Source organism: Anabrus simplex, chromosome 1, assembly GCF_040414725.1.
Source record: "Anabrus simplex isolate iqAnaSimp1 chromosome 1, ASM4041472v1, whole genome shotgun sequence".
In the NCBI taxonomy this organism is placed as follows: domain Eukaryota; kingdom Metazoa; phylum Arthropoda; class Insecta; order Orthoptera; family Tettigoniidae; genus Anabrus; species Anabrus simplex.
The window spans coordinates 1,726,321,554-1,726,337,653 of NC_090265.1; the positions used below are offsets into that span (position 1 = coordinate 1,726,321,554).

The 16,100-nt window shown below is 36.6% G+C and overlaps 1 protein-coding gene across 2 annotated transcripts in view; it reads left to right on the plus strand.

Moving 5' to 3' along the window:
* LOC136882341 (zinc finger protein 501) overlaps positions 1-16,100 on the plus strand; it is a 165,351-nt gene that overhangs the window by 128,935 nt on the left and 20,316 nt on the right. For both annotated transcript variants that reach the window (XM_067154962.2, XM_067154945.2), the window contains 2 exons: positions 15,462-15,530; positions 15,719-15,805. In XM_067154962.2, the coding sequence (XP_067011063.1) occupies positions 15,462-15,471 (10 nt within the window). In that variant the 3' untranslated portion in view covers positions 15,472-15,530; positions 15,719-15,805. The remainder of the gene's footprint in view (positions 1-15,461; positions 15,531-15,718; positions 15,806-16,100) is intronic.

Below are 16,100 nucleotides of genomic sequence, written 5' to 3' on the forward strand. Positions count from 1 at the left end.
TTTTCCCCTCTCTTCAGCTTGCTTCTCATATAATCCCTGTATCTCCTTTCCTCTATCCTCAATTTGTTTTTGTTACCATTCTTCTAATCTTCGTTCCTTTTCTGCTCGTCTTCTTTCCTTCTCCTCTTCCTGCCTTTTCTTTTCATTCTCACGTTCTTGTTTCTCTCTCTGTCTTTCCTCTTCTCGTTCCTCTTTCTCCTTCTGTTCTTCCTCCTCTTCGCGTTCCTTTATCTCCTTCTGTTTTTGTTCTTCGCGTTCCTTTTTCTCCTTCTGTTTTTCTTCTTCCTGCTTTTTCAAATACTTTAAGAACCATATTGTGGCTCCCTCGTGTCTTTCCTGTATTTCTCTCCTTTCTTCTTCTTGTCCCTTTCTGGTCTGTACTCTTCCTTGCATTGCCATGTTTCCGTTAAGTATGACTCTGTTTAATATGATTTCTCTAAATTCCTAACAGTTTCTCTATTTTTCCTACGGTTCTCTAAGTTTCCTAGTAATTCTCTACGTTCACAAGATATAAACACATATGTATGACACAATCAACAATTCCTTAGTCTACTTATGCTAAAATAGTCCACTATATCACTATTGTACACTAGTTTAAAGTTTTTCTGTTTCCAATCACTTATGATATGGATGGACCTTGCTGGAGAACAGCATCATCTTACCAGGTAGACCATGAACAACTAGACCATGAGTTCGGATTTATCATTTTGAGTTCATTTCCGAACTGATCTCAAGAGAAGTAACTAAATTTTTACTATGTGACATCTAACCTTCATTCAAATATTCATAAGCCTACATAGTCTTTAATATCTGCTCAGTATCAATTAAAAATAAACTTAAAATTAACCTGCATTGTTAACATAACTAGGGAAAAATCATTTGACAACTATCAATTACTCCTCAACATTGTCCATTTCATTTGATACAACTGTATACTCATGTTTACTACAGCTTCCTCTCCTTCACTAGATCTCATCATGCGTCGTGTAAATGTTACATTCCTAAGAAATCTTTTCCATGTAATACCTCTACATTACTATCTATATTCAGCCAGATTTTATCTCAAACTGTACAATTATCTGTTCTCATTCTATGGTTTTCCATTGTAATACGTTCCCACGGTGTCTTTCTCTTCTCGGCTCAAGTATGGGAGCTAGCTAAAATATACTGATAGTCGATCTCTTTCTTGACGATCCCGCGGTGTCCTCTTCTTGTCGCCACACGTCTGGGAGTCACTTAAATGTAACGATTGATTTCTTAGTGTTCCCGCGGTGTCATTCTCTTCGAGTCCCACTTTGGAGGGTCAATTAAATGTATCACATTCCCGCGGTGTCTTTCTCTTCTGTTCCCGCGGTGTCTTTCTCTTCTGCCCCACGTTGGGCGCCAATTAAATGTAAGCTCCTTACATTCTTTACCCGATACCTCCATTTCGAACTCGTAGTTGGGCTGCCTAATTAGATGAAATGGGGTCGCTCAGCGGATACCTCAGGGTGTTCAGAAGCCAAGTAAGACATGAAATCCTACTTGAAATTACGCTTTACGTGAGTATTAAAAGATTAACAACGCGAGGGAGACGCATATAGAATCTCATGACATAATAGTAATAACCGTCAACCAATTTCTTAAATCAAAGTATTTACCGACGTGAGAACTGGTCATGACTAAATGGAGTACTTAATTAATCAACCATTCACTTAGCTAAGCAACTAACTTACCAACTAGGCTATAATGAAAAAATTCATGACACATAAAATTGTAGAAAAAAGCACAAGATATTTATTGACTAAGTATTGGACTATTAAATTGGAATTTAATCCATGGCATTACTTGTCATTGCGTATTTACACGTGTGGATTGTGAGTCAGCGCTGGCTCGTAGAAAGAGAAATAATATCTAGTATTAAATTATGTAGATCAGTTCCATCATGAAATCAAAATTGAGTATGTACATATCTACAATCGATCACTGGACATCTAAGGTCCATTCTGAAGTTAAGTCATAGATACAACACCAACATAATTTTAGTTTGTTACGACAGCTCATTTGCTTTAAGACTAATTAAACAAGTCTGAATAAAACACACGGTTAAGCTGAAGTGTATACAAAGTCCACGAATAAGCTCAAACTAGAAATTAAACCAAATTATAACTTCAAATTGCAGAAGTGAACTGTATATCACAGTTATATTTAATCACCAATCATATCAGAATTGAGCGTTGAGAATATTAAATAGTCAATCGTAGCTGCTACTCAGTAAATGACGAGTCACTAATAAGTAAATCCACGTAAGTAAACTCGAATAAGTAAATCTGGATGCGTAAATCCATATGAGTAAATCTGTATGAGTGTATTTGAATGCATAAATCCATATGAATAAATCGGAACTCATGCTTTATTACTTCTTTCACGTTGTGCATGGGCAACTACATACGGACTAAGGCATTTGTTCCTAGTGCCTGTTAAATTTGGCTCCTACTCTAACATTTCCCTAGATGTTGTTCGTTGAGAAAATGCAAGTTCAAACAGAGTATATGTTAATCTATTCAGCTATCTAACCAACTTCAACACAACCTTTGGCTGTCATACACATGTCTTTTAGGCTCAATGTCCCTTTCCTTCGTTATATTCCATAACATTCTACTTCAATGCAAGCTATTTTATTCATACGCGCAGTTACACTGCAAATACTATGTCGTTGTATTCAGAAACATAATATCATATTTATCGGTGTCGTGAATGCATTTGGTCAAAACACAGCTATAAAACGTATCGTAGTATTCCGATATTCACTACAGCACATCTAAAGTTGACATGCGATCTCGTCACAAGCATAATTCTACAATAGTAAATTCTATACATACCTTGGCTTAGGTCAATCCTGCGGTGTGGGCAATCTCACGTATACGAGTCTAAAGAATGTATCGTGGCATATATTAAACTGCAGGCACTCAATGGCCCCTACGTAATGCGTATAGAACTCTTCATATCACTATATAACTCATACGTTTCCTCAAGTTAGCACAATTGTAACATTATTTCAACATTCATATAATATCTTAACATCGTAGCCTCAATATTAACTCGTCGCGTTCCCATATACATGACCATGTCAAAGCTACCACACTATGTTTCTTAAACAACATTTGAAAGTTGCTATATCTCATAACCTATGATTAAGTTCAATGCCCTTATTGTGAAGCAAAATAATGCGTGATTCCATATGTTTATTTTCCACCGCGCGCAACCAAACGTGACGTCGACTTGTAACATTACTAATTCGAAATCTCTGTAATCTGCCAGTATGTCATTACTATCAGCTGTTTCCAAAATTATCTTTCAAACCTCTCGCTACATACGTGTATTTTGACCGATATACGATGACGTATATATCCAACACATTAGAATCTTATGCTATATTTCTAGATCATGAACTACGGACTTAAGTATCTCACACTTCATTGGTAACATTCACTTGCATTTCTTATATATCGGTTTATATTTAACACATCGGCACATGCCTAAGGCACATGTGTAGGCAAACCAAAAATTATGCGATTAGGTATTGTAAATGACTTAGCTCGCTCATGGCTGGTCCTGGTCCAGCTGTTCTGCTCCCAAATGGATGTAGTTGGGTCTGCGGTCAGGTCATGGGTTGGTCATCTGGTACATCATCTGCTTCCTCATCATGGGATTGCTGCCTGGTTTCCCGTTGCCTTCATCATCATGGGTTGGTCGAATGGTTTCCCGTCGCCTTCCTCATCATGGCTCGGTCGTATAGCAAGATGTACTGGTCTCCAGCTTGGTCCATCATGTATATTTAGCACATCATCCTCATGGTATTCTTGTCAGCAACTAAAATAAGGATTATAGTGCAGTGAACAGCCATTATATAATTCCTTTTGAAGTTTGAAATCCTTAAATTTATTATTTCCTTTTTGGCTCTCCGACGTATATCTTCGATCTCGTTGGTGTTGATTTCAGTGAATCTATTTCTGTCGGCCGCTTCTTGTAGATCTTGGGAAAACTTATTTTTATTCTGATTCAATAAATCGAGGTATATCTCTTCTTGTATGAGATCCTTTTTTTCAGATGCTGGCTTGGTTTCCCTTCGCAGAGTATAGATCAATTGCGCTCTGTATCCACCCACGCGTATCTCGTGGTTCTTAGCTGATTCCTTTTTTTAAATATCTCTAATCAACTCTGCTTATTTTTCGGTGAACTGACTTGTTTTCTTCTCGTTTCCGACACTTTTTCCTTTAGTATAGCTTCTGATCTTTTCATCTTCCTTAAAAATTATACCGCGGTCGGAAGTTCCGTCTTCACTCTCCGTTGAGAAAAATTAAGATTGAGTTTTCTTAACAATCCCAAGTTTTCTACTTTTTTTCGTAAAACAATACAGTAGACAGTCCACTGTCCGTTTCACTCTCAATACTCGACCGTTCCATGACGTGTATGGCCTTCTATGTCACCGCAACTGGTGTCTATTCTTTGCTTCCTATAGATCAAAAGGGCCATACCTTCACTCGGCGCCATTTTGAAAACTGTCGCGGAGGTGTGAACGGGCACACACTTAATGGAATAACCTTGTCATGCTGGTTTCTTCTAAGGCAGTCAGTAATTCAGAGGGAATGTCATCAATTCCAGGTGCCTTGCTCCTATTTAGATCGCTCACAGCTCTGTCAAACTCTGACCTCAAAATTGGATCTTCCATTTCATCAGCAGCAACAGCCTTTTCTTGTTCCAGAACCAAATTATCTACTTCTTTATCTTGATACAACTGTAGGATATGTTCCTGCCATCTTTCTGCTTTGTCTTCTTTCCCTAGAAGTGGCTTTCCACCTGAGCTTTTAATATTCATACACCTAGATTTCCTTTCTCCAAAGGTTTCCTTGATTTTCCTGTATGCAGCATCTACCTTTCCTGTAACCGTACAACCTTCGACATCCTTGCACTTTTCCTTCAGCCATTCTTCCTTAGCCACTTTGAACTTTCTATCCACTTCATTCTTTAATCGCCTGTATTCTTTTCTGCCCTCTTCATTTCCAGCATTCTTGTATTTTCGTCGTTCATCAATCAGGTCTAGTATCTCCTGAGTTATCCACGGATTCTTAGTTGATCTTTTCTTCCTTCCTAACATTTCTTCAGCAGCCCTACTGACTTCATTTTTCATGAGTATCCAGTCTTCCTCTATTGTGTTTCGTTCAGCCTTTTCATTTATTCCTTGTGCAACATGTTCCTTGAAACAATCCCTCACACTCTTTTCTTTCAACTTGTCTATATTCCATCTTTTTGCGTTCTTTCCTTTCTTCAATTTCTTCAGCTTCAGATGGCATTTCATGACCAACAAGTTGTGGTCAGAGTCCACGTATGCTCCTGGGAAAATTTTGCAATCCAACACCTGGTTTCTGAATCTGCCTAATCATAATGAAGTCTATTTGATACCTTCCAGTGTCTCCAGGTCTCGTCCACGTATACAGCCGTCGTTTGTGGTGTTTGAACCAAGTATTGGCAAGGACTAAATTATGATCAGTGCAGAATTCAACCAGCCGACTTCCTCTTTCATTCCTTTGTCCCAATCCGAATTCTCCTACTGTATTACCTTCTCTTCCTTGGCCTACCACTGCATTCCAGTCTCCCATCACAGTTAGATTCTCGTCACCTTTCACAGATTGTATTAAATCTTCTATCCCTTCATATATTCTTTCAACTTCCTCATCATCCGCTGAGCTAGTAGGCATATAGCCCTGCACTATTGTGGTGGGCATTGGTTTGGTGTCTATCTTGACGACAATAATTATTTCACTATGCTAGTCGTAGTAGCTTACCCGCTGCCCTATTTTCTTATTCATTATTAAACCAACTCCTGCATTTCCCCTGTTTGATTTTGTGTTGATAATTCGGTAGTCGCCTGAGAAAAAATCCTGTCCTTCCTGCCAACGTACTTCACTTATATACCAACTAAATCTAACTTTAGCCTACCCATCTCCCTTTTCAGATTCTCTAACCTACCACAACGATTCAAACTCCTAACATTCCACGCTCCGACTCGCAGAATGTCAGTATCCATCTTCCTAATGATCGCCCCCTCTCGTGTAGTCCCCACCCGGAGATACGAATGTGGGACTAGTTTACCTCCGGAATATTTTACCCGGGAGGAAGCCATCATCAGTACATCATTCATACAGAGAGAGCTGCATGTCCTCGGGAGTTAGTTACGGCTGTAGTTTCCCGTTGCTTTCAGCCATGTAGCAGTATCAACACAGTTAAGCCATGTTGAGTATTATTATAAGGCCATATCAGTCAATCATCTAGACTGCCGCCCTTGCAATTTCCAAAAGGCTGCTATCCCCCTTTCGATGAACCATTCCTTAGTCTTGTCTCTCAACAGATACCCATCCGATATGGTCGCACCTGCCGCTCGGCTACCTGCATCATTGGGCCACGCAAACCTCCCCACGGCGGTAAGGTCACATGGTTCGCAGGGGAGGGCAAACAATCTATTACGTGAAAAATAATGAGATAGCTTCGGCTTTTGAATTATACCCTGAAGAATAAAGATCCCAAATAAAAGTTTTATTTCTTCCTTGTTAGTAGGAACCGAATCCCTCTCCCTTCTTCTCCTTTCCATTTTACCTGTTCCTATACTTGCTTGTATTGACTGCTGAGCGTACAGATTAGTTTGCTCTGCAATAAGTTCGCACAGTTCATCGTCAATGGAATGCTCAAATATTTCGTCCGGTTCTTTTTTATTTAAAATTTCGCCCTGAATTCCACTTTGGTATGTAGCTGGAAATAGGGCGCTCCTACATCCCCTTACATCCCAGTCACTAGGCGGAGTAAGAGGCAAATCGCTCTCACTTTCTGACTCGCTACTCTACGCTACACAGTAAAGCGAAACTATAGAATTCATGCTAGGAACAAGATTCGCATCGAGAAATGTTATATAATGTGTGTGTGACACAGTTGTTGGATTAAGATAATAAAGGTTTAGAAAATTCATATCAATCGATCATATTATCGATTCAATTCGGATTTCATTTCCATTCAGTTAGCAGTATTACGGGGACCGGGCGAGCTCCCTCCTTACTTCTCAACCCCATACACAAATCTATCGCTAAAAAGTGTGCGATTAATACCTATAATACAGGTAGAGATGAGCTTAACCGATATTTCAGAATATCGTTGACAGGCGTATCTGTGACACAAAAATATCTGTGACTTTTATCGGTGATTCTGTCACAGGTAGCACGAGCATATGATTATCGGCACGGTCACTCTTTGGTCGCGGGCGGCCAGAATGGAATTACTATAGCCGATATGATGACTGGGTCGGGCGGTATTTTTTCGGAAGATGCAGGACATTAGATGTGGGGAAAATAATATTCACCTTTATAATTCTAATGTTTTAATAATGCATAGGGAAAAGGTTGTTAACATGATGTGCAATAAATTAAGAAATCGGAATGTAATTACCCGTGTCGTGTCTCCGGGATACCAATTGCTTACAGTACATAAATATAGGTTTAAGAATAAAATGACTAACGTTTATGGACGAGTGTTAATCATACAATATAACGTCGCACAAGTACACATACGACAGGGTTGATACTCAACCTTGAGGTTCGTTACAGAAAGAATCATAGCGTTACTTATGTTATCATCTATATTCCAATACCTAAGCGTAATGAAGATTAAGGAAAATGGAACTGAAAAATTGAGGCAACTTATATTCATACTTTCTTCGCTAACAACGAATAAGGAATTGATGACTTAATACAAAGATTATTACCATATTTATATTTATCATTCAATACTGTGTTACAGTTTAAACTTTTGCACACTTCTTCAAGCTTACCGTATCACAGTTGTGAAGTACTGTAACAAACATTCATCAGCTTACAATTTGACACTCTTGCTGTTCTGTATCATAATTTAAATCATAATTTAAAAAAATTCAAAATGTGTACCTATTAAGTTATAACATTTTATAATTTTGGCAAGTACTGGTGATTAGACTTCTCCCTTACAACCTGGAAGAACTTTTTCAGCCAATTTTGCTCTTTCGTGCATTTAGTTCTGCAAAATAGGGTTTATTTGAATGGAAATAAATGTGCTTTATAATGTAGCAACTAACTAAAAAGATGACTTGATGCATAAATGCATAAAACTAAAGTTGCACTTGGAAATTGCTACTTTACCCTTGAAAAATCAGAAAATAACATCACACAATCTTTTATGAACTGAATTTCAAGGATAAGAAACAAATAACAATCGAAACCACTTAAGTAGCTCTTTGAAAAAAATAACACACATACTATGAGCGGTTATGATCAAAATTTAAAAAAACGTATCAAGGATAATGCATATTGTACATGTCCATATTTATAAATGTGCACAACACATAGGAAGAACATTAACATATTTCATTTCCCTTCTTCGTGACATTTCTTCAAGATGACATGAGCAGTCACTGAAATAGTTGTTGTACTTATCTTGCAAAATAATACCTTGCTTCACAAAACCAGTAGCACAACAGCAAAGTTGCTGCTGCAAAAAGACCACAAACCAGATGAACTGGGCAACAAACATTGTGGTCATCATGATGTGCGAGAAAAGACAAGTGTCCATTACCGAGTTTTGTACGAGAGAATGGTGAAAACATTATTTACAAGCTTATGTACATTGTGAAAATGTCTTCTTCTTAATAAGAACTGAAGCATAGAGAAATTAATATACAAGCAAACATGATTTTATAGAATATAATAAATATGAAACGAATACGCTCAGAATATAAACATTGATTATTACATACTTAGTAGCAAGTATAAAATACATTGTAATATACACTTTAGAAACGAAAACTGCAAATGTAGGATGTTGCTAGGTTTGGAAGTTGCAGTATGTAGACTTACACAAGGCAATGGAAGAACACTTTTCCACATTCAAAAGTTGGAATTGAGGAACAAGATCTGTTGTGCCTTTTTCCATGCAGTCTCGTTCTCCTGCCATTGAAGACTAAGCTCCCCTTGGAGAAGACTTGTTAACAGGGTACCGAAGTAGATGAAACACACACAATTTCATGAGCTATTTCACTCAAGAAGGGAAACTGTGTGTTCATACCACCATTTTAATGCTTTTGTGTTCATACCACCATTTTAATGCATCTTCAGTTCTACTTAGAATATCACATTCTAAGTATCTCTGGACTTCAATAATTGACTAGGATGTAGGAGTCCCTTGTGGATGTGCTATGTGAAAGGCATTTGTCTATTAGTGACCATGGTAAAAATTTATCTTTGTTCTCAACAGTGGGACTTTGGGGTTAATACCTTCCAGAGACCTAATTCTCGAAGTTATCAAATTTTGTAGCTTCCTTATATAGTTTTCCAGTGCTTGGTGATTTTGGAAAGCAAAGTTTTTAAATCTTGGATCAAGAAAGGTACATAAACCAAGAGTGTTGCTCTCTTCAACATGGCCAAATCTCTCCTTGAGCCCAGAGCTCAATGTTTGTATGATATTTTCTGACAAGTCAGTGATACTTTCAGTACTAAATTTTTCATAAACTGACTGTAGCCCATTAGCCAAAACCATGACAAGTGATCCAGATATGTACTTTTCACCACTAGCTAATTTTGTCACAGTTTCAAGGGCTTTAATATTTTACACATTTCATGGATAACTTTCCACTCTTGGGAGTTCAGTTCTTTGTCAATCAGTTCTGTGGTGCGTTTGATGGCATCTTCTAACTCACAAAACCGTTCTGACATGTAGAGTGTGGAGTTCCATCTTGTTGGTACATCAAAAATTAACGTTTCTACTTGAGCGACTCCACTGCTTCTCTGGAAATTCAGTTGCTTGAGAACTCCTTTTAAAAGTTTCACTATTATTTTTATTTTGTTCAGGAGCCCATCAATGCGGTGGATAACCATTTTCACAATAATATTCAGTTGGTGAGCAAAATATTCAAAATGCTTCCAGTGAAGAAGGTCTGTAATAGCTCATTTGATGTTGTTGCATTTTCTGACACTGCGGGCACTATTTTATTTTACAATTTGTATTCCTTCATAATCCTTTGTAATTCCTGTGATAAATTCCCACTTGTATGGCTTCCTTCTAAAACACAACATTCTAAGAGGACAGATTTCAGCTCAAAATTATCTGTCAAGAAATGACAGGTAATGGCCAAAATCTTTAATTGTTTATGAAAGTCCAACAATCGGTCGTAATACCCACCTTCTTAACAGCTTCCACCACATTTTTAAAAATCTTATTTAGACACTGTTCATGTAACATAGGTATCAAGTTTTTGCAATTCATCCGTCGATTTGGTAGTACATATTCTGGATTAAGTGCTGTGACAAATGCCTTAAAACCCTTGTTTTCAACTATTTGGAAAGGCTGAAGGTCATATATTACCATTTCAGCAAGTAGTTCATTTAGTTCCTTGTTTTTTAGAGAAGGTCACTTTTCTCGGTATGGATGTTGCAATTGAACTTTGACATAACCGCAGCTGAACATGACAGACTTCTTGCACTTCTGTCGAAGCTGTGCAGGTTGACGGAGTAGGTACTGCTGAAGCTGTGCTGGTTGACGGAGTAGGTACTGTTGAAGTTTTGCTGGTGGATGGAGTGTGAGTAACAACTGCTGGGCTCAATGACAGTGGGTGAATAAAAAAATGAAAAATAATTTACCCATGTCATGGCATTATTAGTATGTAATTACCCTAATTAATTTAATGTAACATAATGAATATAATATAATTACCACATCCTGTCTTACAGTACTGGTACTGGACTTTTGAGTTCTGTTGTTCAATATGGATAAGATATAGCTGGATGTTCTCTTTGTATATGTTTTGTTAAATTAGTAACAGATGTTCGGTAAGACAGTTTCTGGCTGCAGATGTCTCACTTGGCGTATTCATTGTGAATAGCCGTGTAAAAACTCCACATAGGACCATTACTTTGTCTCTTACTAAACATATTTATCTATGGATCTATTTATTATTATTAATCTATTTATAATTATTAATCTATCTATGTGTTATTATATTCATCTGTTATAAATAATTAATTAAAATCATTCACTACACGATGCACTTGTGAGTAAAAAGCACTGATTTACTGAGAGACCAACCACATAAAGACAGGAATAGAAATGGTGATTCCCTTGATCTCTGAGGCAACTGGGAGTTTTCCCAACTTGTCACAATTTTTTAAAACTCAATGTGAAATAAATTGAACATTAATGAAAAGTTATTTAATTGAGATTTTCTATTCTATAAATATGTTCATCAACCATAGGTTTCAGTACTTAAGGTACTTAGGTAGAAGAAAACGAACGTACATACCCTATTCTCATTTAAAAATGCTACCTTGTTTTTTGTGTTTAAAAAAATACAGTTGTGCTATCTCTCGGGTAAACCCCTGAAACAGAAGTTCGCTTCACTCAAGTAGTTGGCGGTTATAACCTAGGTAGCGCTGGCTTCACATAGCTACAGCAGATAACATAGACTTGTGAACGTGATTCAAGTGCATGACGTAAACGATGTTTCGTAAACGATATTTTGTCACAGATACTTCCGTCATAGCGTATCTGATATATCCCTGTCAAAATAGCAGGCTGTGATTTATCGACCATCTCCAAATACAGATCGTTGGGTTTATGACATCACCACTTACGGTTATATCGAGTGCCGTCGCGTTCTTAATGCGTTAGTATCAACGAGCTAGTATGTTATAGTCAATTACTTACTCTTGAGTAGAATATACGAGAAAACCAAAATTATTGTTCATAACATACTAAGCTTGTCAATTATAGTTTATTTTCATGTGGAGGCAGAAGCTACAAAAGAACATAATACTGTGTCTCCTAGTCATAGCCTTGCACGGTTGTTAGGAAAGAATGCCTGACTATCCAGCTATACCTTACATCACTCACTGCCTGCAGGGTTGCTACGGTTACACCAAGTAGGTTGGTTAGAAAAATGATACCGTGAACTCCCTCGAAAACGCATGGCTTACCTAGGAGAAAACGCTATCCAGCGGCTCGCAGTTATAACTGCTTAGAGCTCTCGTCTGCTTCAGTTAGCTGCTATGTTGTGATACCTGAACAAGAGATCTCGAATTTCCACTTGTATACGAAAACGTATTGCTCTTAAGTTTTAACCCTTTCCCTGCTCTAGTACCGCTAAAACTGCTAAAACTGCCAAACTGCTAAATTAAAACACAATGTAAGGTCTTACTAAAAATTCTGCACTCGCCTAAATTTTGAATCTATATAGATGACATTTTTTTCATGATTTACGTTATATCCATGTATATGTCCTGTAATTTTGTAGGCGCGTATGTCTTTACTGTAAACAGTTAATTATTTATATCCACTTTCTGTAATTAAATTTGCAAATTTGAATTATTACTTGGCATAGTAATGATTATTTCATATACATGTCATTGTCACTCCTAGATTCATTAAACTGTGTTGTCTTTTAATGTTAAAATTTTTAAATCTCTGCACTTAGCAATGTCCAAATGATTTTAGTTTTTGAAATTGAAAATTGAGTTTAGGTTTGCCATCGTGGTGACTTGCATTTCGCTGGTTAATATTAAGATAATTGTCATCTTCACTTTCGACAGTATCAGTAGTAGTAGTAATTTGAGGTGAGATAACACCCTTTGGCTTAATAACTGTCACACGAACTTTTATTGTCGGTCTCTCTGTTTTCATCAGTAGAAAATATAATACTGCCACTTCCTAACAACATGCCCTGAAAGTATTTTAAACACAAGTGTTCCATATATACTATTTTACCACGTTACCCTACACAAATTTGCAGTATAATATGCAAAAACACGATAAAACAAACTTTTATTGCTAGAAATTCTTTCTACTACAATTCTACATTAACAGGGACATGTTTCGCTTGTCTACCAAGCATCGTTAGCTTTTATAACTTGTTTCAAGATTAAGTCATATCATCATTAATTTTACTTATATCTAATTTGTACTTAATTATGATCTTGATACTAAATAATAAAATACATTAACACAGTGATAATTATATACATCATGAAAGGATTAACAATTAAAATAACAGTGCTAAAATTAGAATAGACATTGGTTCTATTAACACTGATGTACCATAAGATGGTAGAATCCCAACAACAATAAGATGTGGCTAAAATTCTCATACATTTCTTCGTTTTTTATAACTCAATTGTTAGTAAGCTTTTTGTATTGTACACTTAAAATTTGAGCCTTGAACCCTATTAAAACTAAATAGTATCTGAGGCTTATAAATGTACATATCAAATTGGTTGAGAATGTTCAACATATCGCATTAATTTGATGCTTGCTGCAATCATTTATTGATTGTGAACAGCTAGGTACAACTTGTTGGTTGTTTCCTCAAACTAGTCTTGAATTGATGAGTTGACATATAGCTTGGAAGCTGTTTATTTTGAATAGGAGCTTGGTCAAAACGGGACTTCAGTTCTGAGAATCTTGGATGTTGATGTATTATCCTTTACAACGACCTATGTGTTGGTGCGTCCCTTTGACTACAGCTATGGTGGCTCACTGTGCTTGTTGCAGCTTGGTCCTATGTAAATTGTTACAATACTAGATTAACAGGGACTTGTTTCGCTCTTCTACCAAGCATCCACAGCCTTTATAATAACCTTCTTTTGTATTGTACACTTAAAATTTGAGTCTTGAAACCTATTAAAATTCAATAGCATCTGAGGCTTATAAATGTACATATCAAATTAGTTGAGACTGTTCAACATATCGTATTAATTTGACATTCTTCATTTCTGAGAACTGGTCCATTCATAATTTAATCCTATGCGGTGTGCGATCATCTGTAATGAATAATTCTGTTTGTTCTCCAAATTGCACTCTCCACACATCACCTTGTATTTCTCGTTTTTTTAAATTGAACCATCATATATAATATTTTGTTAAACCCACTTGAAGTTACGAGATGATCATAATTCATACGCCATTTCAAAGAGCACATTTGGAGTATTAAGAAATAATTTTAAAATAAATTTTCGGCAAAATACCCATTCTGTACCCCCTTTATCTTTTATATGCCTGCGTAGAAAAAAATCTCAGCCTCAACAGTTCCATTCTATTCACCAACTACCCACCAATGAATATATCTCACGTTAATATCATTCTTGTCATCAGACGTACATGATGGACTCTCTCTTTTTATCCTTCACTGACAGATTTACTGAAGATGTCATAAAATCATTGTTATATACTTTTTAGAATAGCAATAAATTATGGGTGCTGTATTACTAGAGCAGTACTAAATGAATGGTATCACCAGATCACCATTGTGTCTTAAGTGTTAAAAAACAGTAATTATTTGCTCGTGTACTTTGAATGATCCTTATTGGGCTGTCACTTGATCATTAAAATCAGGCCATTGCATGCTGTTGTTATTCTTTACTGTCCATACTCCAGAGAAGATGTTTATTTGTATCTATTCAAAATAATATTAAGATTTATCACAGAAAGTGGGAAAAATAAGGGAACTCTCATGTAAATTGTGGAATTCAACATTCAGCTTCTCTTACATTGTCAAAGCAGATATATTCAGCACATTGGAAATCATAAACGCCAGATTTACCACACCGCTGTGCAACTGAGAGCAGTATATATTCTGACTTCTGGACGATAATAATCAGTCTTCATTTCTGAGAACTGGTCCATTCATAATTTAATCCTATGCGGTGTGCGATCATCTGTAATGAATAATTCTGTTTGTTCTCCAAATTGCACTCTCCACACATCACCTTGTATTTCTCGTTTTTTTAAATTGAACCATCATATATAATATTTTGTTAAACCCACTTGAAGTTACGAGATGATCATAATTCATACGCCATTTCAAAGAGCACATTTGGAGTATTAAGAAATAATTTTAAAGTACATTTTTGGGAAAATACCCATTCTGTACCCCCTTTATCTTGTATATGCCTGCGCAGACAAAATGTATCTCATCAGTGGATTTTCTCCACAGCTAAATGGCTAACAAGCTGCTTTTGGTCCAAAGGGTCCCACGTTTTATACCCGGCTGGTTCAGGGATTTTAAAGTTCATTGATTAAATCTTCTGGCTCGGGGGCTGGGTGCTTATTCCGTCGTCATAATTTGGAATTCATCTTAAGTAGGGCCGCATCCAGACAGACATACAGGTCGCCTACAGAGCGTCAACTCAAAAGACCTGCACTTGGCCTCTCTGGAGGCCACACACCAATGTTAAATCACTATTATTATTAGTGTTATTATTAATGTACTAAAAAAGAAATGAAGGTAGTTTTTTGCAGCAGGTGTTGGAAGAATATTAAATATATTCAAGTTGTTTATGTCACACAGTTCTCCATCAGGAGTGCCTTGTTATACCTTCACCTTCGTGCATAAAGTTCTAATTTTGTACATTTTCTCTTAGGTATATGTGATGGAGGAAATAACTATCAAAGAGGAAGCAGTTTGGCCGAAGGAAGAGAACATTGACGAGGTGAGTAAAGCTTCTTCTCTTATGAAAAACTCGTGTACAAGTCAATTAAAATTGGTGTGGGCATCCATACAGCTAAATCTTCATTTGGGAAACCATACCTTCCTTTGTGTTTTTATGCCAATTTATTAATTACCAAATTTGCTCTTTTCTCTGTTTGTTACTCTTGGTTATCTTATGTATTAATTCAGGATGAAGCATCAGCAGTGGAAGATCCTCTGGATGATATCTTAGTTAAGACTGAACCTATCAAAGTAGAAGCTGTGGAAATCAATCAGGTAAGATACGATTCTCTCTAAATTATTAAAAGTATATAAGGTAAGTGCAAAATTTTAGTAAGAAACAGGAGGCCTCATGAAAATGTATTCAAAAGAATGGCTCAATTACTGTATGAAATTGTGTAAGTAGGTATAAAAGTGAAAATAATGAAGAGATAGGACAGGAATGTTATGAATACAGGTATTATGAAGTGAGATAAAGGAAAAATGTAACCAACACCAGATTTGTATATTCAGTAGATGGAGTTGTATTGTTTTCCTTTGACATATGCTGTACAGTGCATTTTCTTTACTA